The sequence below is a fragment of the Nansenia antarctica genome (assembly GCF_963989245.1).
Source record: "Nansenia antarctica genome assembly, chromosome: 16".
Classification (NCBI taxonomy): Eukaryota; Metazoa; Chordata; class Actinopteri; order Argentiniformes; family Microstomatidae; genus Nansenia; species Nansenia antarctica.
The window spans coordinates 1,392,169-1,419,482 of NC_137686.1; the positions used below are offsets into that span (position 1 = coordinate 1,392,169).

The 27,314-nt window shown below is 43.1% G+C and overlaps 1 protein-coding gene across 1 annotated transcript in view; it reads right to left on the bottom strand.

Moving 5' to 3' along the window:
- Positions 1 to 22,238, bottom strand: part of asic1c (acid-sensing (proton-gated) ion channel 1c) — a gene marked incomplete at both ends in the record, with an annotated part of 200,253 nt that extends 178,015 nt beyond the window's left edge. Inside the window, one exon of the mRNA XM_080546257.1 lies at positions 21,684 to 22,238. Coding sequence (XP_080402383.1) covers positions 21,684 to 22,238 — 555 coding nt within the window. The remainder of the gene's footprint in view (positions 1 to 21,683) is intronic.
- Between the last annotated feature and the right edge of the window lie 5,076 nt (positions 22,239 to 27,314).

A 27,314-nucleotide genomic window follows, 5' to 3' on the forward strand; every position in this document is an offset into this window, starting at 1 on the left:
CTATGGAGAAATGCATTCAGAACCATGAAGGTGTTGTCTATGGAGAAATGCATTCAGAACCATGAAGGTGTTGTCTATGGAGAAATGCATTCAGAACCATGAAGGTGTTGTCTATGGAGAAATGCATTCAGAACCATGAAGGTGTTGTCTATGGAGAAATGCATTCAGAACCATGAAGGTGTTGTCTATGGAGAAATGCATTCAGAACCATGAAGGTGTTGTCTATGGAGAAATGCATTCAGAACCATGAAGGTGTTGTCTATGGAGAAATGCATTCAGAACCATGAAGGTGTTGTCTATGGAGAAATGCATTCAGAACCATGAAGGTGTTGTCTATGGAGAAATGCATTCAGAACCATGAAGGTGTTGTCTATGGAGAAATGCATTCAGAACCATGAAGGTGTTGTCTATGGAGAAATGCATTCAGAACCATGAAGGTGTTGTCTATGGAGAAATGCATTCAGAACCATGAAGGTGTTGTCTATGGAGAAATGCATTCAGAACCATGAAGGTGTTGTCTATGGAGAAATGCATTCAGAACCATGAAGGTGTTGTCTATGGAGAAATGCATTCAGAACCATGAAGGTGTTGTCTATGGAGAAATGCATTCAGAACCATGAAGGTGTTGTCTATGGAGAAATGCATTCAGAACCATGAAGGTGTTGTCTATGGAGAAATGCATTCAGAACCATGAAGGTGTTGTCTATGGAGAAATGCATTCAGAACCATGAAGGTGTTGTCTATGGAGAAATGCATTCAGAACCATGAAGGTGTTGTCTATGGAGAAATGCATTCAGAACCATGAAGGTGTTGTCTATGGAGAAATGCATTCAGAACCATGAAGGTGTTGTCTATGGAGAAATGCATTCAGAACCATGAAGGTGTTGTCTATGGAGAAATGCATTCAGAACCATGAAGGTGTTGTCTATGGAGAAATGCATTCAGAACCATGAAGGTGTTGTCTATGGAGAAATGCATTCAGAATGGAGTGCCAAGACGTGGGAACGAAAATAATTTTCTAGCCACTTTACAGGGTTCAGCTTATGGCCCAAGGAGATTAAGGAAGCCAAACGACAGTACTCCAGGAAGCTGGAACAACAATTCGCAGCCAACGACTCCTCGTCAGTCTGGAAAGGCCTTTGTGAGATCACAGACTACAAAACCAAATCCCCCCACTCTATGGATGACTTGCAAATGACCTGAATTACTTTAACTATAGATTCGACAGACAATGGACTAGTCCTGACTCTGACCCACACACCCAGCCCCCCTCCACAGTTATCATGCCTCTTCCTCCCAGCCTAGACAGAGACACTACTACCCCCCCCTACACAATAGATCCAGACAGCCCCCTCCACCCCCATCACACCTCTCTCCATCCAGGAGAGAGACGTCAACAAACTGTTAAAGAAACTGAACCCGCAGCAGGACCAGATGCTGTCTCCCCCTCTACACTGAAGTACTGTGCAGACCAGCTGTGTCCAGTAATCATGGACATCTTCAACACCTTACTGGTACAATGCAAGATACCTGCCTGCTTCAAAACATCATCCCCGTTCCCAAAAAGCCGAGGTTCACCGGCCTAAATGACTACAGACCAGTTGCCCTGACCTCTGTGGTCATGAAGACCTTTGAGCGCCTCGTGCTGACCCACCTCAAGGTCATCATCAACCCCTTCCTCGACCCACTGCAGTTCGCCTACAGAGCCAACCAGTCTGACTCTCCCAGCACCAATGCCAGGATCCTGTTTGTTTGTTTCTGCATTCAATACCATCATCCCAACTCTTCTCTAGGACAAGCTGTCTCAGCTGAGCATGCCTGAGCCCACCTGTAGGTGGATCACTGACTTCCTGACAGACAGGAAGCAGCACGTGTGGCTGGGCAACAGAGCCCCAGACCATCAGTACTGGAGCCCCACAAGGCTGTGTGATCTCTCCTCTACTCTTCTCCCTCTGCACTAACAGTTGCACCTCTAGCCACCCTTCTGTCAAACTCCTAAGGTTCGCGGACGACACAACCCATATAGGATTAATCTCCAACAGGGATGAGTCCGCCTACAGAAAGGAAGTCTACAGCCTGGCTTCCTGGTGCAGCCAGAACAACCTGGAGCTCAACGCTCTAAAACCTGTAGAGATGGTAGTGGACTTCAGGAGGAGCCCAGCCCCAACCTTATCATGTGTGACTCCCCCAGTCAGCAGTGTGGAGTCATTCAGATTCATGTGTGACTCCCCAGTCAGCAGTGTGGAGTCATTCAGATTCTTATCATGTGTGACTCCCCAGTCAGCAGTGTGGAGTCATTCAGATTCATGTGTGACTCCCCAGTCAGCAGTGTGGAGTCATTCAGATTCATGTGTGACTCCCCAGTCAGCAGTGTGGAGTCATTCAGATTCATGTGTGACTCCCCAGTCAGCAGTGTGGAGTCATTCAGATTCTTATCATGTGTGACTCCCCAGTCAGCAGTGTGGAGTCATTCAGATTCTTATCATGTGTGACTCCCCAGTTAGCAGTGTGGAGTCATTCAGATTCCTGGGGACAATAACTTCACAGGTCACATCACCTCCACCACGCTGGCGTAGGATGTTCTTCATACGACAGCTGAAGAAATTCAATATGCCGCAGAAAGTGATGGTCGAGTTCTACCCGTCCATCACCGAGTCCATCCTCAGCTCATCGATCACCGTCTGGTTCGCTGCCAAGGACAGAGGCAAACTACAGCAGATTATTCGGTCAGCTGAGAAGATCATCGGCTGCAACCTGCCATCTCTCCTGGACCTGTTCCTCCCCACCCCGGTCACCACCTCTTCCAAAGACTTCCATCTGGAAAAAGATTCCATTTTGGAAACCTGGCCTGAACAGTTTCTTCCCCATGGCAGTGGACCTCACAAACAAGCCCCCTGCCTGTAATAGTTTTACATTTATACTTATTTACAGCCTATGTAATTATTGTCCTATTGCTCTTTTTGCCATTGTCTTTTGAATTATATTTGCTTATATATTGTTGTTTTTTATGTCCTATGCACCAACCTTACCAAGTCAATTTCCTGTATGTGCAAATACTGTACTTGGCAATAAAATTCATTCTGACAGAGAGGGGAATGAAACGAGCGGCATTGAGGTATTTCCAGACTGGACTGGGTAATCGTGATGAACCTCGAGTAACGCAGCTCTTCATAATGCCAGAGGAGCCATGCATCACAGAAGACACTGCCATGGCAACAGACTAGCCCCATGTTAGCAAGGGATGAGAGTCCAATTCAGAGCATGGTGAGAAGAAATATACACATTAACATTTCAGTTTAACAGCCAACATGCCAATACCATAATAGTTTGATGTATAACAATCAAAAATGTCATATAACAGTATGTTACATGTATGTGAGAGTACTTAAAAATGACAATGAAGGTGCAGAGTATGGGGTATGTACTGTATGTATTTGCTTTGCAGTAGTGGAGGGTGTTAAGTAGGATTGTAAATGTGCTTGGTTGTACATTCTTGGAATTCCTCTTCCTCTCTTCCCCCATTGATGATGCCAACCTGTTTTCTTGGTGATTTGTTTTGTTTAAGTATAATATGAAAATGGCACCAACAAATTACGGATTCATTTATGGACTGTTTTTCAGTTCACTGCTTGTCTCAACTGATTGGAGTTCATAAATAATGGATTGCTCTGAGTGATCAAATACATTACAATAAAATTCTACTGAGATTAGCGTGTGTGCGTGCATTTGTGTGTTTTTGGTCTCACTCATAGGCATCACTGATGATGCCACTCATGTTTGTTATTATTGAGTTGATACTGAATTAATTTGTTTTGTTGATGCAAATAAATGATGGCAATAAATTAATGGAGAACCATGCAGAATATTTATTACATTTTCCAACAGGCATTCCAGAGGCATTTTCTAGGAAATCAAACTAGAGAACTCAAATTCTATTTGCTACAATTTATTTCAATGAATAATTCTGATGTCAACAGTGGACATCAGCAAACATAACATGCACCCAAATCTGTTGGAAACACTGAAATGTTCACTGATTCATCCATTACTTTCAAAGTAAGATTGATGATATCTATCAGCAGCTCAAGCCCCCCCCCCCCCCCCACCCACACTGTCACACCCATCCTAAAGAAGCAGGGCCTGCACCCAGACAACCTCAGTCATTTCCGACCCATCTCCAACCTCCCCTTTCTTAGCAACATTCTAGAACTCTCCACTGGTCATCAATAACTCCCCTGTCACAATAATGGATGAATTCAAGTTTCTGGGCACTGCCATCTCCAACAAACTAAAATGGGATAACAACATCACCCATTTAGTTAAAAAAGGCCAGCAGAGTTCGTTCTGCCGCCGTCATAGAGAGCATCCTAACATCTTCCATCACTGTCTGGTACAACTCTGTGTCTGCCCGATCCAAGGCCAAGCTACAAAGAGTCGTACGGACAGCTGAGCGGATCATCGGCTGCCCCCTGCCTCCCATCACAGACCTCCATAGCTCCAGATCATTGAAGAGAGCACGCAAGATTGTGGCTGACCCCTCACATCCTTGTTTGAATGACTCCCTTCTGGACAGCGGTACAGGGCCATCAGGTCAAAAACACTTGAACAGTTTCTTCCTCAAAGCCACAGCCCTCCTCAATAACTCCTGATCATTGCACCTTGCACTTTACATGTTCTTGCACTTTTGCAAGTTGTACAGTATATTTATTCACTCACATTGGTACTGTATATATTGTCTTGAGTATTGTTGTATTGTCGTCTTGCTGTTGTATATACTGTAGCTTGTTCAGAATGGAGAATACCAGCCCCGCGGTGGCGCAGCGGTCTAAGCATTAGCCTCTAGTGCAAGCTGCCCACCGGGGACTGGGATCGAATCCCGGTCTCGCCAGACCCGGATATGGCCGGGGCCCACAGGGAGCGGCATATTGAGCGGCCGCTCCCAAGGGGGGTATAGGACTATTTCCGGACAAGGATCCGTCGCGCAACACCGCCCCCGTCTGGTGCTGGAATAACGGCTCGAGGAGCTAGTCTGCCTGGCTATCTCCTCTGGGGCTGCCGGCCACGGGGTCGTGCGGTGGATCCTACGCAATAGGCAGGGGATAATTGGATACTAGGTTGGGTGCAATTTGGATACCAAATTGGGTGAAAAAGGGATAAAATCAAAAAAAAAAAAAAGAAGAATGAAGAATACCAAGTCATGTTCCTAGTGCACTGCACATGGCAAATAAAGTTGAATTGAATTGAACATGCAGTTGCCTCTCAGCTCCAGAACCATAATGTCACACTATCAACTGTTTGAACCACTATAATCCAGATTCAGGGCCAAACACAGCAGTGAAACAGCTCTGGTCAAGGTGGTCAATGATCTCTTCTTAGCTGCTGATGATGGCAATATCAATATACTCATTCTCGTTGACCTTTCCACGGCTTTTGATACTATCTCACTCACCATCCTCCTGGATCGACTTGAGACGACCCTCAGCATCACTGGAACACCCCTTGGTTCAAATCATGCCAAACCCAGCTCTACCTCCACACCAAACCCTCTGCCGCCCTCCCTCATCTCCTGAAATGGATGGATGACCACCAATCTTCTCAAACTCAACAGCAATATAACGGAACTTCAGAGGATCAGTAACCTTGTCCTCACCATTGACCGCTGTTCCATCTGCCCCATCCTCACCTGCACTAAACCCTGGGAGCACATCACCCCCCTCCCTGCAACAACATGGCTCCCCATAAAATATAGAATCTCCTTCGAGATCCTCCTCCTCACCTTTAAGGCACTCCATGGCCTGGCACCTGCCTACCTAACTGACCTACTCCACCCCTACACCCCTGCATGTGGTCTCCGATCCTCCAATGCTGATCTCGTCATACCCCGCTTACTTGGCAACCGTGCCTTTTCTGTTGCTGCACCCAATCTGTGGAACACTCTTCTACCAGCCTTCCAATGCTCTGATACCCTCAATACATTCAAAACCAGACGCATGACGCATCTGTTCAGACTGGCCTTTGTACAGCATGGCTGTCCTGACTAACACTATCCCCCATAGCTGCCTGAGCTCTTACACCTAGATTTAATTGTTTTCTCTTTTTGAATATGATTTTCTCTTCTGTATCTCTATTCTGTTTCTTGTGGGGTTTTTGTTTATTGTCCTGCTCTTTTTTCTGTACAGTGTCCTTGAGTTTGAGAAAGGTGCTTTTAAATAAAATCTATTATGATGATGATGATTATTATTATGATTATTATCATTACTAGTATTATTATTACTATTATTATTGTTGTTGCTGTTACTATTATTGTTATTATTATTGTTACTATTATGATTGATAATAATAATATTGTTGTTGTTATTATTATTGTTACTGTTATTATTAGTATTAATAATAATAATAATAATAATAATAATAATAATAATAACAACAACAATAATAATACAATTACTATTATTATGATTATTATTAAATGCTCTATTAACCTCCCTGCACACAAACATTGAGTGTTGTGGTGATGATGTGTCTCACTTCATCTACCAGCTCTGCAGCTGCCACTCCACCATGCTCTTTGACTGCTGAGTGTGACTGCATTCTGCATTCAGTTTGAAAGCACCCTCACTGTCTCAACCCTCCACCCTCACTGTCTCAAACCTCCACCCTCACTGTCTCAAACCTCCACCCTCACTGTCTCAACCCTCCACCCTCACTGTCTCAACCCTCCACCCTCACTGTCTCAAACCTCCACCCTCACTGTCTCAAACCTCCACCCTCACTGTCTCAAACCTCCACCCTCACTGTCTCAACCCTCCACCCTCACTGTCTCAAACCTCCACTCTCACTGTCTCAACCCTCCACCCTCACTGTCTCAACCCTCCACCCTCACTGTCTCAAACCTCCACCCTCACTGTCTCAAACCTCCACCCTCACTGTCTCAAACCTCCACCCTCACTGTCTCAACCCTCCACCCTCACTGTCTCAAACCTCCACCCTCACTGTCTCAACCCTCCACCCTCACTGTCTCAACCCTCCACCCTCACTGTCTCAAACCTCCACCCTCACTGTCTCAAACCTCCACCCTCACTGTCTCAAACCTCCACCCTCACTGTCTCAACCCTCCACCCTCACTGTCTCAACCCTCCTCCACCCTCACTGTCTCAACCCTCCACCCTCACTGTCTCAACCCTCCACCCTCACTGTCTCAACCCTCCTCCACCCTCACTGTCTCAACCCTCCACCCTCACTGTCTCAACCCTCCACCCTCACTGTCTCAAACCTCCACTCTCACTGTCTCAACCCTCCACCCTCACTGTCTCAAACCTCCACCCTCACTGTCTCAAACCTCCACCCTCACTGTCTCAAACCTCCACCCTCACTGTCTCAACCCTCCACCCTCACTGTCTCAAACCTCCACCCTCACTGTCTCAACCCTCCACCCTCACTGTCTCAAACCTCCACCCTCACTGTCTCAAACCTCAACCCTCACTGTCTCAACCCTCCACCCTCACTGTCTCAAACCTCCACCCTCACTGTCTCAAACCTCCACTCCACTGAAGGACAGTGGGGCAGCAGAAACAATCAGGGTGAAAAGAAGAGAGAGGATTTCAGAATATAACAAACAAGTTATGCAACGGAAGCATATTTACCTGACTGAATGGTATTTTACTTAAAAAAATAAAAAAAAGAAGTAGTCAATTACCAAATAAAGCATTTTAAGACTACAATCGTATTGAACATGGTTCTTATGGGGTGAATCACAGTAAGCACCCAGAACACAGGAAGTACCTAGAACGACAGACAAGCTCTCATGTCTAGGAGATGAAAAGGCACGACAGACAAACAATGAAGACTTTCCAGTATACTTTGGAGGGAGAAGAATTAACATAAAAATGAGGAATTCTTGTCTTTTTTCCTCTCGAAACTAAGGCTCACGTTTCTGTCATGTAATATCAGATCCATGTTTGTTAGGATGTTTCTGTCATGTAATATCAGATCCATGTTTGTTAGGATGTTCGTGAGAACAAACATTTCCTCTGTTCCTCCTTGTCCTGAGATTGTAGAACGAGCTTTGTCAACATATGAACAAAACATTTGTCATAATTAAAAAAAATCTGAGCAGGCTTTTACAACTCTTTTCATCCTTTGGCTTCCACTGTATTTCCCAGTAGACCAGTCAGGGTCTTAAATATTCATGAAACACAAACAAAGCTTACAGCATCATATTCGTCAGCGTAAACAGACAGTGAACAGAACTGTGTCATATATGATGAGCATAGACAGCATGAGTCAGCTTTTTTTGTTGAAAAAGCCACAAACTTTCCACATAATTTCCAGGGGTCACCACATCATGGAGTATAACTGCTGAAAGAACAACATATAATTGCCCTAGTAGCCAAGGGTATAGGGGACTACAGCTTCTTTTACATAAAAATGTAAAAAGAAATGTAGGTAAAAAGAAAAGAAGAATGGCAGCACTTTATTGGGATAGGCTAGGATAGACGGGTCGACAGATACTGAAACTATGAACTGCAAGACTTTAGAACAAGTCCCGTAGGACACAAATCGCATTAGGCCTATACCTGTCCACATGAGGCCTATACCTGTCCACATGAGGCCTATACCTGTACACATTAGTACTCCAGCCTTGTGGTCTCCGATAGAGAGACCTAAGCCTGCAGCCCATGAATACTAATGGATTTGAGAGCTGCAGCATCATTTATGACTACGCACTGACAGACCCCCATCAAGCCAGCGGCAGGTGGATGAGTTCAGCTAGTAGCGCCCCCACGTGTGTAAGGTCTGGAGGACTTTTACTTGCTAGCGAACTCTAAACAGCCGCGCAAATGAGTTATGAGCTCGTCTGGGAACCACATTTTGTGTGGAATTAATAAACATTCAGTGTAGGAGGCAGAATCGATTTTCAGAGTGACATTCATTTGGGCACCCCTGTTTTTTTGTTGCTGTACTTTAATGGGAAAATCAGTCATGTACAATTGCTCTCAGAGATGCCTCATTTAAGACTCCTCTATGATAGTGTGTCCTTGCGAGGGTTGAAGATCCACGTGCGCAGTAGCGTTTATAGCGATAGCAGACATGAGACGCATCACGTCAATCAGCCAGTCTCACCCCCTCGAGACCTGCTGTCATCCAGAAAATAAGATGAAAGGCAAATCCCATCTTAGTGAAAGACTGAGCTTCAGCAGAACACAGCGATGAATACAGATTCTTTAGGCAGATGTGTGAGAAAACTCCTGGGCTGTACTAGAGGAACTTGTCACGACTGTCAAGATTTAAGCATTACGTCCACACTAGTAGATTAGGATAATAAACCTCTTGTCTAACTGTATGTCTATCAAATCATGAGAAACAATGTACATGCCCAGGCTATATCAGATCTAGGAATTAGACAACATTGCCCTCACACTGTTGGATAGTACTAAATGAAAAAAATATATATATATTTTTTTAAAGTTATTAAAAGCAGATGAGCCTTGTAATAAAAATGTAATTCATACATGTACTATGCCAAGTCTCATAGCTCTCACACTGATCTTGAAAAGAAATATATCTTGGCCATTGCAGCATTACTGTGAAATATTAAGGGGTGGGAAGTGGTTTTAAGCAATAAATATGTCCAATTGCAGCATTTTTAAGTACTTGATAGGATTAGGCATACTTGCAATTTATTGCGATGCTCAATGGGCTCTATGTCCCAGTGAAGATATGCGATCAAGATCCAAATAGATCAAGATCCTTCAATAAATGCCTGGTTACAGAGATGTATGAGTTTCAGCCAACTGCTGTGACTATCATGCAATGACAGCCATCGTCAGGGTAGTTGGCTGAAGCACACGCCACACGCCTTCAATAACACTTGAACAAAAACTTGAATTGAACTCCAAAAATGACATTTTAACTCAAAGAGAAAGGACACCAAAAGCCAAAATAGAATCGATTTGTGAACTTCAACCTTTAGTTGTAAAATGACAAGGCTCTCCAGTTCTGGCAAGCACACTACTTTTATAGCCCTTGTTTTTATCAGCAAACCGAATGGGGGAATATGTGTAGATGGAGAGAAAGCCTGACCTTACTGTGTCACACTGTGAGTGCAAGACTATTTGTTTGTTGTTTATTTGTTGTGTCATATAAAATATACAGCTACTTGGTAGCATGTGAGATTACAGATAAATTTTTTGAATTACTTAGAAATGTAAAGTGTGATTTTCTTTTCATACTATGAGGACACTTTGAATGCATCCCAAGCGTTATCACACCCCAAACGTAATGAGAGTCTCCCCTCATTTACTCAAGGTCAAAGCTCATCACTCCCACTATCCTTTGCATTGTAAATCTCTCACCACTCTGAGGGCATTTAAATAATTGAACATTTCCTGTGGTATTCCTCTAAATATTGGTATACTGCCACTGAATACAGTTTTCCTGTTTATGGAAAACTAATTGTCACCCATCAAATCTACTGACTTACAAGAGTAGGTAAAACGTGTTATTATAAATCTAGACTCCATGGGCCGGTTTTCCGCCCACAGATTAAGCCTAATCCTAGACTTAAGTATTAAATGGAGATGTCCTATTGAATGTGTGATTTAGTCCAGGACTAGGCTTCCTCTGTGTCTGGGAAACCTGCCCATCATGTTACGTCCCATTATGAACATCATTATGAACATCATTATGAACATCATTATGAACATCCTTATGAACATCCTTATGAACATCCTTATGAACATCATTATGAACATCATTATGAACATCCTTATGAACATCCTTATGAACATCCTTATGAACATCCTTATGAACATCCTTATGAACATCCTTATGAACATCCTTATGAACATCCTTATGAACATCCTTATGAACATCCTTATGAACATCATTATGAACATCCTTATGAACATCCTTATGAACATCATTATGAACACCATTATGAACATCATTATGAACATCCTTATGAACATCCTTATGAACATCCTTATGAACATCATTATGAACATCCTTATGAACATCCTTATGAACATCCTTATGAACATCCTTATGAACATCCTTATGAACATCATTATGAACATCATTATGAACATCATTATGAACATCCTTATGAACATCATTATGAACATCATTATGAACATCATTATGAACATCATTATGAACATCATTATGAACATCATTATGAACATCCTTATGAACATCATTATGAACATCATTATGAACATCATTATGAACATCATTATGAACATCCTTATGAACATCATTATGAACATCCTTATGAACATCATTATGAACATCATTATGAACACCATTATGAACATCCTTATGAACATCCTTATGAACATCATTATGAACATCATTATGAACATCATTATGAACATCATTATGAACATCATTATGAACATCCTTATGAACATCCTTATGAACATCATTATGAACATCATTATGAACATCATTATGAACATCATTATGAACATCATTATGAACATCATTATGAACATCCTTATGAACATCATTATGAACATCCTTATGAACATCCTTATGAACATCCTTATGAACATCATTATGAACATCATTATGAACATCATTATGAACATCATTATGAACATCCTTATGAACATCCTTATGAACATCCTTATGAACATCATTATGAACATCATTATGAACATCATTATGAACATCCTTATGAACATCCTTATGAACATCCTTATGAACATCATTATGAACATCATTATGAACATCATTATGAACATCCTTATGAACATCATTATGAACATCCTTATGAACATCCTTATGAACATCCTTATGAACATCCTTATGAACATCATTATGAACATCATTATGAACATCCTTATGAACATGGTCCCACTGCTTGTTCTTTGGTGTTGTTTATGCTGTTATAAACAGAGGAACAGACATACAGTAGAGACCAAATGTCCAAGGGCTGTTGTGATCAGATAAAACAGTGAACACACCGCTGTGTCCTTAGGCAGTGCTGGCATTCAGCCCACCACAGACAAATGCTTTTCTGCATGGGGAAGTATATAAATGTGACTGATCATTCGGTCCGCATGTCGGCAACCAATCAAAATGTTCCGATTTTTCTTTTGAAACACGGAACTACGTTTCAACGTTGTTGAGAATCACAACACAAACTCGCTTGTCAAGCCGAAATACTGCAACAACGCATTGGATTCGGTGAGTAATCCCCACTGCTACCTAGTTAACTAGAACACTACTTTTCATTGTTAGCAGGCTCACAAAACAAGCTGTATTAGTTGACTAGCAATGTGCCGTTGATTTTCAACAACGCGGAAATGTATTCACATTTTTCGAAAGAAAAGTCAGATCATTACATCGGATCCCGACATGAGGACAAAAGCATTAGAATGTGTCACAAATACAATATAGTGTAGTGGACACACTCCATCAAAACACCATACCCGATTGCTGAGGTATATTTGATACCACATTGGCGTTTTAATCTACGAGCAAATGTAACAGGGTTCATATTGGTTATTCCCCTTGCTTGTTAAATGATTGATGATTGGTTGGCGTAGCTTGCGAGTTGGGACGTGTGTGATGTGAAACTGTCCCAGTCTGTATGAGCGCAACCAACGGTAAGGTTCACATTGAAGAGCACTCTTCGTAAAACTGATTTATTCATTTGTAAATGTCTATAAGAAGATACCAATTTGATTAATAAAGTATTTCGGAAACGTGATGGTGTTATAAAACTGTATAGGTGATGATCACTGACTGTTAATCGACAAATTGAGTATTAAGCTAGCAACAGCAACAGTCACATATTTCTTACACAGTGAGTGACCGCACGTGGATGGCTTGGATGTATGACGTGAGCCTGCATGTTGTCTTGACCAACAGAAAACACTGACTGACTGGGAAACTGCTGTTTGAGAAGTCATTACACAACACAAGGATACGTCTGTTACACAAACATGGTGTAAGAATGAGTTTGCACGACCACTTGTGCAATGACTGAACGTGCGTCCACAAAGCTTAGCTCCTGTGGTGCCTACTATACCTCTCTACACCAGCTCTTTGACCTAGCAAGTGATTTCAATTAAGCATTACAATAACAATTACCCATGAATGATTTGCTTTTCAATGCCAAAAGGTTGTTGCTTGGCAACAGACATGTAAATGAAAATGTTTTCCATTTGACACCAAAATGAAACAGCAATTGAAGTAACAGTTAATGTGTAAAATCAATATGGATCTTTCACATTCATATCAATATGCTCAACTCAGCCACAGCCTGATCATATTGATATGAATGTGAAAAAGCCTCAAGGTCCACAGAAAGCCAAATGTGACAGTCTAACACAAGAAAAGAATCTCTGAATGAAGATAGAAGTAGCTTCACAACAACGGCACTTGAACTCACATACATGTGAATAGAATGTGAATAGAATATTATTAAATATATGAAAGTGTAGAGCATTCATATGCACCATATTACAGACTACCAAACAACTACAGTAAATTGTTTATAGTCCGATATGCAAGTTATCAATGGCATCAAAGCAAACCGAAAGCATGCCTTTTCACTTGTCTTGTCTTGCCAGCTGGATGAGAACCACACATTGTATCCTACTGGGATGTACTGACTGACACAACCCACATGGGCTCTGGGTCATTAGCATAAATGTGGCTCAGAAGGATTAACCATACACCGAGTACTAATATAGAGTTCAAAAACATTATGCAGGATTGACAATGTTAAACACATTATTTATAAACAGGAAAATAATTAAACATAACATTCTAAATAATGTAGAGATCTGCCACCTCTGGCCACGGCAACAACATAATGTAGAGATCTGCCACCTCTGGCCACAGCAACAACATAATGTAGAGATCTGCCACCTCTGGCCACGGCAACAACATAATGTAGAGATCTGCCACCTCTGGCCACGGCAACAACATAATGTAGAGATCTGCCACCTCTGGCCACGGCAACAACATAATGTAGAGATCTGCCACCTCTGGCCACCTGATCGCCACGGCAACAACATAATTAATACACTAAAAAAGAATATATATATATGGTTCCAAACAACAACATCCTCCATAATCATACAGCCCCCCGAAATGGTTGGAGTATCGGATATGAGCTGTTAATTAGCCCCATTTTAGAAAGGGATTTGGGGCTTTTCTGTTTCTATTCCCAGCTGAGGGGGTGAGCGGCGTGCATGACATACACCATGAGCCAACCAACGAGCCTCCTCAGAATGGACAGTACTTACTGCAGGTCACACTGAGAATTGAAGAGAAATTCAGAATCAGATTGAGAAATAAGCAGTGATAGAAGCTTGCTTTAGCTGATGTTTTCAGAAATCTGCTCCCAATGCGGAACTATTGAGTGGTGCTTCTCATTTCATTCATACAATGTCAAATTGATTATGGCATTTATTGTATTTCACCGGGACTCACAGGAGCAAATATCAGTTCAGCTTATGCTTAGAGGAATGTTTCTTCGAGCATCAGTGCAGCTAGGTGCAGTTTTAGACAGAGGAAGCACACATATCATACACTACTGTATAACAAAGTCAGTGGAAGTACTTATAGTACTTATAACAGTAGATGGTAACACTTTGCCCAAACCAGTACTTCACATTGCCAGCCTATTCCCTAAGTGTTGATATCCTATAAGAAACTGACCACTGGACTAATAGACAGTCTCTCATTTAACTCACCCCACCATTGCCCCTCAGGTGCATATCAAACAGATAGATTTAAAGCACTGAATTACATCAGTGTTAAGTAGCACTGTGATTAAAATTCAGGTTAATGCAAATGCAATCTACATGAAATATTAAACCGTTATCTTAGGCCCCCGGATTGGAAGCATCATAGTTCATTTCCCATTGAATTACACACATTCACATCCTCCTGTGTCTTCTTGACTATTACATGTTAAGTGCACAAAAAGTCTCATCCATTAATACCCCAGCTTTATTTGACTTAAAACACTTAAACATGATAAGGACACTACCTAACTAAGGAGCTTACTTGGGGGAAGATTTTTTTTTTATTATTCACACACACAGGATTAAAAGAAGTAGGTGTGTCATTTTGGGGGTGGCAGGGGATGGCAGTCATGGGGATGGCAGGTCCATTTCTCTAACATGTTGCAGTGCATCCATACATTGTCTACATGTGTTGCGTGCTCTGCCTCTCCATGGTGTTCTGTCTGTCATGGTGTTCTGCCTCTCATGGTGTTCTGTCTGTCATGGTGTTCTGCCTCTCCATGGTGTTCTGTCTGTCATGGTGTTCTGTCTGTCATGGTGTTCTGTCTGTCATGGTGTTCTGTCTGTCATGGTGTTCTGTCTGTCATGGTGTTCTGTCTCTCATGGTGTTCTGTCTGTCATGGTGTTCTGTCTGTCATGGTGTTCTGTCTGTCATGGTGTTCTGCCTCTCCATGGTGTTCTGTCTGTCATGGTGTTCTGTCTGTCATGGTGTTCTGCCTCTCATGGTGTTCTGTCTGTCATGGTGTTCTGTCTGTCATGGTGTTCTGTCTGTCATGGTGTTCTGTCTCTCATGGTGTTCTGTCTGTCATGGTGTTCTGCCTCTCATGGTGTTCTGTCTCTCATGGTGTTCTGTCTGTCATGGTGTTCTGTCTGTCATGGTGTTCTGTCTCTCATGGTGTTCTGCCTCTCATGGTGTTCTGTCTCTCATGGTGTTCTGTCTGTCATGGTGTTCTGTCTGCCATGGTGTTCTGTCTGTCATGGTGTTCTGTCTCTCATGGTGTTCTGTCTGCCATGGTGTTCTGTCTGTCATGGTGTTCTGTCTGCCATGGTGTTCTGTCTCTCATGGTGTTCTGCCTCTCCATGGTGTTCTGCCTCTCATGGTGTTCTGCCTCTCATGGTGTTCTGTCTGTCATGGTGTTCTGCCTCTCATGGTGTTCTGTCTGTCATGGTGTTCTGTCTGTCATGGTGTTCTGCCTCTCATGGTGTTCTGTCTGTCATGGTGTTCTGTCTGTCATGGTGTTCTGCCTCTCATGGTGTTCTGTCTCTCATGGTGTTCTGTCTCCTCTCCATGCTATAATTGCTTTGTCTTCTAACATTTCAACAGTGCATACAGTGCCTTCAGTAAGTAGTCACCCCCCTGGACTTTTTCCATGTTGTTGTGTTACAACCTGTTACAACCTGGCTGATAATGACAAATACCCCATAATGTCAAAGGGATTTTTAGTTTTTAGTTTTTAATGTTTACTAATTAATTTAAAATGAAACGCTGATATGTCTTGAGTTGTTAACTATTCACCCCCTTTGTTATGACACTCTTTGTGTCAGAAATGTGCTAAAATGCAAAAAATGTCTTCAACCAATCACTCACCAAAGTTGAAGAGTCCATCTGAGAGGATAATAGTTCATGTAATTGTGTTTTCTTACACAGTGAGTGACCGGTGAGTGTTATGTCATTTCTGAATGAATATTATTGTTTGTCTCTTAATTGCGTGGGAATACACACTGTGTGGATGAGGCCATCACTACCAACTCTGCAAGTTTCACAATCTTCCTGACAAACGCCCTACTCCCTGTAGGTGACAAGCATACACATAAGATGATGCAGCTACCACTATTCTTCACCCTAGGGATGATGCAAAAATTGCATTGCATGTGCTGGATTTACACTAAACGTAATGCTTTGTAATAAAACCAAATAAACACATGTCCAGACACTCATGTCATTAAGAAATTACCCCCCAACGTCTGTGTTCGTGTGGCACAATCGCAGGGGATAAGCAAAGTCTGTGTTTTTACTCTAATTTACTGACATTCCCCAGGATATGATGTCATGGCTCTGTGTAACATCCACTTCATGAACATCAAGCGCAACAGGCAGTTCTGGTTAGTTCTCATTGGTTAGTTCTCATTGGTTAGTTCTCATTGGTTAGTTCTCATTGGTTAGTTCTCATTGGTTAGTTCTCATTGGTTAGTTCTCATTGGTTAGTTCTCATTGGTTAGTTCTCGTTGGTTAGTTCTCGTTGGTTAGTTCTCGTTGGTTAGTTCTCGTTGGTTAGTTCTCGTTGGTTAGTTCTCATTGGTTAGTTCTCGTTGGTTAGTTCTCATTGGTTAGTTCTCATTGGTTAGTTCTCATTGGTTAGTTCTCATTGGTTAGTTCTCATTGGTTAGTTCTCATTGGTTAGTTCTCATTGGTTAGTTCTCATTGGTTAGTTCTCATTGGTTAGTTCTCATTGGTTAGTTCTCATTGGTTAGTTCTCATTGGTTAGTTCTCATTGGTTAGTTCTCATTGGTTAGTTCTCATTGGTTAGTTCTCGCCACAGAAAAAAGGGGCAGGAGAAAACAAACTCACTCCAAATCACTGACATGTCGATTGGCACAGGATAAGTATTATCACAGGACCTATGAGTTCACAGGATAAGTATTATCACAGGACCTATGAGTTCACAGGATCAGTATTATCACAGGACCTATGAGTTCACAGGATAAGTATTATCACAGGACCTATGAGTTCACAGGATAAGTATTATCACAGGACCTATGAGTTCACAGGATAAGTATTATCACAGGACCTATGAGTTCACAGGATAAGTATTATCACAGGACCTATGAGTTCACAGGATAAGTATTATCACAGGACCTATGAGTTCACAGGATAAGTATTATCACAGGACCTATGAGTTCACAGGATAAGTATTATCACAGGACCTATGAGTTCACAGGATAAGTATTATCACAGGACCTATGAGTTCACAGGATAAGTATTATCACAGGACCTATGAGTTCACAGGATAAGTATTATCACAGGACCTATGAGTTCACAGGATAAGTATTATCACAGGACCTATGAGTTCACAGGATAAGTATTATCACAGGACCTATGAGTTCAGTGAATCACAGGATAAGTATTATCACAGGACCTATGAGTTCAGTGAATTATGGTAGGTCATTTCTATATGGTGGAATTTTTACAGACATTTTTACGGACATGGCCGATTTGCGCAGGATTAAGAACATAGACGACCTCCGTAATGATTACAAATTACCAGAGGTCCCCAGATAATAACGAATCCTGTCCAAATAGGGCTCAAGACTACAACCTAGGAGAGTAATTGCCTCTGATTTGGGACACTTTTGTTGACCACGTTGATGACGTGGGTTTCAACCTTGCAAAAAGGCGGCCACAGGGAAGGAACGTCATCGGCCAGCGTGACATTGTCGAGGTTCCTGGCCAGCGAGGGGGGAACATCACCATGTGCGCCTCTATAAATCACTAAAGCCTGGTACACACACAAAGATTTTCTAAATCTTAACAGATTTTTTTATCTGAGAGAGACCCCACACATGAAGATAAAAACAGTTTTGATCGTATTGTGTGTGGTGTGCACACAAACATAAAGATCTGTCCTACGACATCTTGTAGGATAATCTTTAGAGCCAACCGATAACCGGGCGTTTGCTGTCCTTCCTGGTCGGAAGGGGGGAAATCAGGCCCAAACCGGCCAGATTATCTTTATGTGTGTACCAGGCTTAAGGCGTCCTCCTTCACCATCCCACCCTTGGCCCTTACAATAGTGCCCATCTCATCACTTTCCTGGACAAACTACACAATATCCTCACCTCAGCCGAGCAGATGGATAGCCCAGAGCAGCCCAGGTACGTTGTCATCAGGGACAATGTAAGTTTCAATAGGCCGGCTCTGGGGCCTCATTTATAAAGCTTTGCGTACCTACGCACCTTTGCAAAGCAAGAACAAGAAACACGTCACCAACATTCAGATTTATAAAACGGTGCGCACGCCAGTGGAATTTGCAAGTTCCACGCCTGCTTCCCTTTATGAATCACAATCAACTCTAATGTTGCACACGTGAACGAGCGTCTTGTCCCACCCCTTTTTTGTGTGTGACTTGCGTACGTAAGTTTCCCGCAAATTTGGGATTTATAAAAAAGGAACTGTGCGCACCTCTAAGCACACTGGCACCCATGCGTACGCATAGAAACTGGAGAAATGAGCAACTGCGACTCCGCTGGCAGAAGGATGAAAGAGGAGAAACGCTTTGAAATGGATACCATTTCCACCGACATAAGAAATATTGCCTCTCAAATAAATTTACTTTTTACATTAATATTCATTGCACGTAGCGCGAGGTTGACCACCGTCCGCATTGACTTCACAGTAATGTACGTCTTCATAAGGGTAACGTTCCCGATAAGTCCAATGATTGCAATATCCATACAGTGAAGAACATGAACAGGCCCACTGTAGACAATTGACTATCATCCCCAAGTACACCCCATCCCCATGTATACGGACTACGAAAACTTTAAGCGCACAGACACTTTATTACTGAACTAGTTGCATCACTAGTGTATCCTGTCTTAGCTGTAATATTGTCACCTTTATCTTGTATTATGCCTATTGCCTTATGTCTTGTGCTGCAATGTCAGGAACCGAAGCCTACGAATTTTACTCTCTTAATGTAACGTAACAATAAACTTGAAACATGCTTGGCTTTTCTACAATGCAGGTTAGATGACGAACTGCATTTCCTTGGGACAAACTAGGTACTTGTCAATGACAATAAGATTGAATCTAATCTAATTTAGTGTGCGTACGCAAGCTTTATAAATGAGGCCCAACTGGTTCATCAACCACCCATGTTTTTCCGTTCTTCATCTGCCAACATATTCTTTATTTCTCAACGCTATCGAGGAGTACCTTTCAGCTTGGCGTTGGAAGGTCTATGAATGCAGGCCCCATGAGCACATATCCCTCCTACAAGCAATGGAGGACGCATGGTGATATAGCTGCTGAAGCATATCAGAGATGGAGTCGTCATGCCAGGCGATCCTTTCCCTGCTGCTTGGCCAGGGAGAACATTGCCTGTGATGTGGATGAGGTCCTGTGGCCAGACAGAAACGAAAGGCAGGATGCAGCCTAATTTTTTTTTTTATTTACAGTATATAAAGAAGGCTTATTTTATTTTTGCTATTGTTTGTTCTGTATGAAGAACATTTTACTAATCCAACTGTGTTTGCTGAGATGTATACAGTATTTCAGAATAAAAAAAACATTCTATTCTTGTATTTGTGTGTTTTATATTTGATCTTTCCATAATAGTGTTTTCTGCTCATCATAGTGTTTCCCATTGAGCACATCAGTGTTCAATTGGTTCTTAGAAGTGTCTGTGTGTGTGTGTGTGTGTGTGTGTGTGTGTGTGTGTGTGTGTGTGTGTGTGTGTGTGTGTGTGTGTGTGTGTGTGTGTGTGTGTGTGTGTCATTTGAAGACAACACTTCATTTTGAGAAGACATAACATTGATTTGAATGCAGTGTTAGTGTAACCCTAACCCTTTTGCAAGAGATGTTTGTGTTTAGAGTTTTGAGAAAATGAGCCTTTGCTTTCAGAAAACGTGTGGAAGCCATTGAGAAAAACTAATTTAAAAAAAATATTTTCCACTTTGTCATTTGGGGTATTTTGTGCAAATCAGTGACACATAAACATAAATTAAATCTATCTTACAGTCAGGCTGTAACACAACAAAATGTGAATACTTACTGAAGGCACTGTATATCCAGGTGGCTCTGCAAACATTGCATCATTGTATCTAAAGGCTCCTCAAACCTTCCTATACCAGTGTGTCTGCCATTATACGCAACCACAACCACAACAGTAAAGCTAACAAACTTCAAATTTCTCTCACTAAAAAAGGTGGACCGGCAGATTTACAAGTATGACAAGAGAGAGTGAGAGAGGTGGAAGTGCAGAAGTAAAAAAAGTAGCTAAGTTACTGCAGGTAGAAGCAAACAGTTGCTGAAGGCAAGACAGACGAACCAATAACCACACATTCATCACAATGTATGTGAGTAATGTGCTTACTGTAGCTCATTGGCTAGTCGATAACAACTCCTGGGCAAAGTATCTTCATTTCAGCCACACTGCTAAGGCATCCTACACTGTAATATGTCTATTCCCCAAAACGTGATGACTTAGTGAACTCATAATGAATAAAGAGTAACCAAGCAGTCAGGTTCCATCCTGGATTTCTCATCTCGTGGGAGAGCTTTTACAAGGCCACTTGAGTAGCCTGAACCACAAGTATGTTTTTTTCTAACATAGTAGCCTGTTGTACAACTCAGCACAGCTAACAGCTAACAGTGTTCAAATATGAGATGTAACTGAACCAATCCTGATTCTGTATTTCCCTTCAACACGACAGATATATGGCTACCATGAAACAAATAAAACGTCCTGCACAACAAGTTTCAGATACATGACAGCAGCATCTCATAAACACAGCACCATCACCACAGCTTTGGGCTACATTCAAGAGTACAATCTTGACAATATATTAATATTAATTCACATTTCAGTGCACAGAAGAGGTAAATTATAACAACGCTATTTACTTCTGCCTTATGGGGATGAGAAATACATTAGCTCCAAGTGACGTAAGCCTTATTTGACCCTAAATGTTAACTGAGAACATTCTCATGTCCTATGGAAGAGTTGCAGATGATGCTCCTAGAGGCATTGACACATTTCAGAATCAACAGTTCCAATAGTTGGAATCCCCAAAATCCATTGAAAATGTAAATAATATGAATAGTTATGTCTGCAAAGGAATACAGCAACACGGACACAGAGTGTTGAGAAAAGACTGAATACTTTCAAAGTCAAAACTATCGCCACTCACCGTGCTGAAGTTCACTGGGTAACACTCCTCTCCCCGGAAGGTGCACTGCAGAAGCATGTCACTGATATCGTGGCCTGTGCGGTTGTAGAAGTCAGTCATGTTGAACAGCTTGGGCTTGAAGTTCTGGAAGTTGGCCTTATCCTTCAGGGCAGCTAAGACTTCTGGCTCTGCCAAGTGTGTGTTGGCGATCTGGTAGTTGGAGTTGAGGAGCGCCAGCAGCTCCCCCACATGGTAGAGATCGTTCTTGGTGATCTTGGAGAAGCGGAACTCGTTGAGGTTGCAAAAGGTCACCGCCGGGAAGGTGAGGTTGGGGGCCGCCACCTCGTCCAGCTTGGTGACGTGGGGATACTCAAAGTAGTATGACACTCGGTCCATGCACACCAGGAGGAGTAAGCCTAGCGAACCCATGAACGATAGTGTCCAGAGAAAGCGGCGAAAGGTCATGTGCCCATAGGCAAAGATGTGGCTCATGCCATGGAGGGTGGACGTGTTGGCGAAGCCTTGCAGATTGGAGGGCCGAATGCTCTCGATGCTTTCCTCCGAGTCCCCCTTCATGGCTGCCAGTGATGCTCAACACAGTGTCTCCAAACAAGAACTTCAGGTTAGAGTCTTGCTTAGCAACAGAATAAGTCTGAAACCAACTGCCGGCGGCTGGCTGCTCCTTTCCTATTCCTTCAAGAAGCGGCGTGCGTCAAAATCGAAAACGCAAAATCTTAAAATGGTTGTCAGCCTCTTTTACAATTTCTCTTTCATCACCGATTCACCTTCCAGTGGGTGTCAGCTGTTCCTGTAGCCCCAGATCCGCCCCCCGTTTCTTTCAGGCTCGTCTTCTATCTCCGTAGCGCTCTCTCGCTCTCTCCCGCTCAGCTGTCTATTGTAGCAGAACCAAACACAATGACAGCTCCTGAAACACCCACTTCCACCCAAAAAAGGCAATGCCTCCTGAATCCCAAGCAGTGTGGAAAAAAGGACAATGAAAAGAACAAACGTAGAAAATAATGGACGTGAAGAGAGAGGGGGGGAGAGATGATTGGGGGGGATTGCAATGAAAAGGACTGGTGTTGGGAGAGAGAGGGGCTAAGCCTCAGCAGTCAATGGGACCCTTCCTCCTCCAATCGGCAAGGACGCCTCTACATCGCTGTGATAATGGAATGCAGTGGATTTGTGAATGGAGAGGGGGATAAAGACCCTGATGGCTCACTGGTCCCCAACTGCCACCTTCCTTTTGTTGGTCTCTCACTCTCTTCTGTCTTCTCCCCAGATGAATATGAGGGGGTCCTAGACCTCCCGCCGACCCACCTCTGTTCTTGACAGCCAGCCTTTGCAGCCCTACACAGGATCTACTTCCTCGTTCGCTACGAAAACCACAATTAGTGGGGAAGCCCACCTCTTGATGCTTTACGGCCACCCCGCGTCAGCCTTTAGTCACTAAAGCCGCTTCGAGTCCACTAGCTTTCCCCCCGCTGATCTCAACATACAGATTTATATGCTGCCTTTCCTTTCCCTGTCCCTCGCTCCCTCTACCACCCACTCTCTCTCTCTCTCTCTCTCTCTCTCTCTCACTCACCCTCTCTCTCCCTTGCTCTTTAGTAGTCAGGATCCATCCTACTGCCGAACGGCTGCTTTGCCTGTGTGTCTTGTGCACACGGGGGGTGGGGGTCTCAGATTCTACGCTGCTGTAACTTCACTGTGTTATGGTTTTATAACGCTCTCTAACAGCCGGGTGTCTGTCATCTGCTATCAAGTGTTAGCTCTCACACAGTGTACAGTACAGGAATGCCACATGTTGCATGTTGATTTCCATGGATAATACATAACTACAACGATATGGTTTTCTTCCAATACGCCTTAGCATAGATGAGAGAGTGAAACAAATGATCCAAACACGAGTCTATTGATCGGTACTGTATTCCATTGATCATCTTCTAGTGAAAAGAGTCTAGGTAAGCTATATTTAGTCTCTTGTGATAGCAAAGCTTTGGTATTGACAGGGTTTATTCCCTAGAGATCTTTTCCTATGGCCAGGGAACAGCCCATGGTGGTGTCTCTCCGTTGGCTGTTGGACCGCAATGTGATTCAAGGGTTTTAAGGCTTCAGTAATTGGCTTGGACATTTCATTGGGGTCAAAAGTTCATCCAACCGAGATTCCTTTTTCATTTCACTTACAGGCAAACAAGATTATCAGTCATTGGCTACCCCGAGAAGCCTCATTATCATAACAATAGGTGAGTTACCAAGGATATGACCAAATCCCAGGAGGATTTAATCAATATCGTTTCCTGGTAACTAAGCACACGTAGCATAGCAACCATTACCCACTATAGCAATTGAGATAATACTAAAAATACCGTATCATCCATCAACTTCTGGGAGAAAGCTCTGTCAATGAATATTGCCGTCACAGAAATGCAATTTCAAAAACGCTCACCAAGGGAGACACAACATGAGGCCTGAAGTGATAAACAATTGCAGTTTACATCCACATTGTTCAGTTTATTCAGCTTTTTCCCCCAGAAAGCCTCAAGTTAAGAAAAGTTTGGTGGCTAAAATAGACGAGCGGTAAAAAGCCCCATGCAGCAGAAGTGAGTGTACAGCACACAGTAAATACAGGTTTGAAAGCATTAGGTCATTAGGTCTTGGTCACTCATGAGAGACCAACAGTGGTATGCAAACATATAATGTAATACTTCCTCCAGTTTCTCGAGCACAGTCATGTAATTCACCTTACACATTTAAAGCTCAAAAACTGCAACAGTTAAGTGGAACCTAGTGTCACTTGCCAAGGCCAAGAAGAACCATACATGTCTGACTTGCTGATTACCCATCATTATGGTCATGATTACACTGAGTAAATAACTGTCAGGGCTGATGATATAAGTGGCTTGAGTCATCAACCATTGTTCAGTCTTGACAGGGGTCCCATCTCTCATCCATATTAAATGTATTCGACAAGCAATAATTAGCCTCAAACAAGGATGAAGGGGCACATACTGATTGGCATTTCGCTAAAGGTGGCGCTAACAACGCTACAGTACCATTCCCACTGAGACCATCAAACTAGTTGTCTACATGTTGTCCCCCACACATCGTGTAGCTGCCCTCTAGAAAAGGAGAGTGATGGAGAAGCCTGTGAATTCAGGTTGAGCGGTATTACGGTAATACCGGAAATTGCGGCATTTAAAAATAGCAACTGTGTCAATACCAATACTGTCAATACCATCATAAAAAAATATCTGCTGCGCAATGTACGCATATAATGTGACGCATTCTAGTCTTTTGGTCCGCATATCAGCAACCAATGTGTTCCCAAAATGTTCGGTCTTTTCTTTTGAACTACGTTTCAACGTGCGATTGTCTTACAATGCTGCGGCCCTGTTGCGCACGAGGTCTTTTCTCTTGTTGCAATCACCTTCTTTGATCAATCATGCGTCTTACAGCTTTGAGTTGATTTCTCAAAATAATATTCCCAAATTCATAAGTACATGCCTACTGCATTAGGGGCCATGTCCACCAAACGCGCTTTTGCCACAAAAAGGGAGACACACGGCTACATGTTAATATGTTGATTTGCATTCTGCTGCTATTGCTACTATTTATGCTATCGCTGCCATTGTTGATTGTGTTGTTTTTATATCCTGCTTATTTTATTGATTTTGTATTCTGCTGCAATGCCAATGTCAAATGAACCTGAAGCCAAGAATTGTACTCTGTGTACCTGTACATTGATGTAATAAAAGACATTCTGATTCTGATTCTGTACTATATGAAACAGTGGCCTTCAAATTGGAAAGATATGTGACTTTTGTTGCTAGGCTACCTGATCCAGTGCTTTAGTTGGCAAAGTAGCTAGTAATGATTAGAGATTACGCTAACACAAACATTGTAGACAATTCTATGACAGTAACAGATTACAGTAGCAAGAGGGGGTAAAATGTTTTTCATACAACAAAGAGTGTATATTTATTTCAGAAACTGTAGTGGAAGACATCCTCACTTTCCACTGAAGTAACCACCATCTTGTGAAATGTTTGTTACTGAATACTTATGGGAAGTTGCAGTGTTAATACTATGTCTACATTTCCAACATGGATACTCTTACACATGACAAATCATCTCTGCTTCCCACTGGCAAGATTCACGTCACCTCCGTGTGATATTAGATATCTTCAACACCGAATTTCTCCCATATATCACTCATTTACATTTTAGGCCGAGAATTGATTGAGAATCAAGGACCCCAATTGAAATAAGCCAGTGGCTTTCTTGGGTTTTTATCCTGTTAGTTGACCTTGTATGTAATATGTACTTTCATGTACCTACTTCTGCAAATCTTCTAATAAAGTTTTCAATCAATCAATCAATCAAGGCATTTAGCAGACACCTGCGCGGATCCTCAGGCAGTGCACATCATCGCGGGGGATTTAAATCATGCTGACCTGAAGGTAGTACTACCAAAGTTCTATCAGCATGATAAATGTGCAACAAGAGGAGAAAAAACACTGGACAAGGTATACACCAACATCAAGCTTGCTTACAAGGCTAGACCGCTAGCTCATCTAGGCATGTCTGACCATGTGTCAATCCTCCTGATCCCAGCCTACACTCCCATGAGGAAAAGTGCTCCCATCACCACTAAGACTGTCAGAACCTGGCCAGCAGGGTCCGCTCCACTGCAGATCTGCCTGAATGACACCTCATGGCAGGAATATGAGCATGAGGACCTGGAACAGTTCACGTCGTCGGTTCTGAACCACATAGTGAACTGCACCAACTCAGCCACCGTGGACAAACGTGTCTGGGTCTACCCCAACACGAAGCCATGGATGACTGAGAAGGTCCGAAAACTGCTCAAGGAGAGGGACAACGCCTACTCAGCGAAGGACACACTGCTGTACAGCACCACCAGGGCTAACCTAAACCGTGGCATCCGGGAGGCCAAGGCAGACCACAGAGAGAAGATTGAGGAATGCTTCCTGAGCAACGACTCCAGGCGGGTGTGGCAGGGGGTTCAGCACATGACAAACTTCAGAGCCAACAGGCTCACAGCCGCGGAGGACGCCCCCCTGCTGGCGGAAAAGCTGAACTCCTTCTACGCCCGGTTCGACGAGGGGCGAACGGAGGTAACCACAACACAAACACCACTCTTGCCAGCTCTCAGCAGCCTCACCCTCACAGAGCATGAAGTGAGACGCGTGCTGAAGGCGGTGGACCCCAGAACAGCCTCAGGGCCGGATGGCGTCCTGGGACGGGTGCTGAGGGACTGCGCCGACCAGCTGGCCGGGGTTTTCACCAACATCTTCAACCAGTCCCTGTCCCAGGCCACCATCCCACCCTGCCTGAAAACCTCAACTATCATCCCAGTCCCGAAGAAAAGCACGGTGAGCTGCCTAAACGACTACCGCCCGGTGGCACTCACACCAATCATCATGAAGTGCTTCGAGAAACTGGTCCGGGCCCACATAGTCACACGCCTCCCGCCCAACCTGGATCCATACCAGTTCGCCTACAGAGCCCACAGGTCCACAGAGGACGCCATCGCGACGACTCTCCACTCCACTCTATCCCACCTGGAGAGGGGGAACAGCTACGCGAGACTGCTCTTTGTGGACTTCAGCTCTGCCTTCAACACCA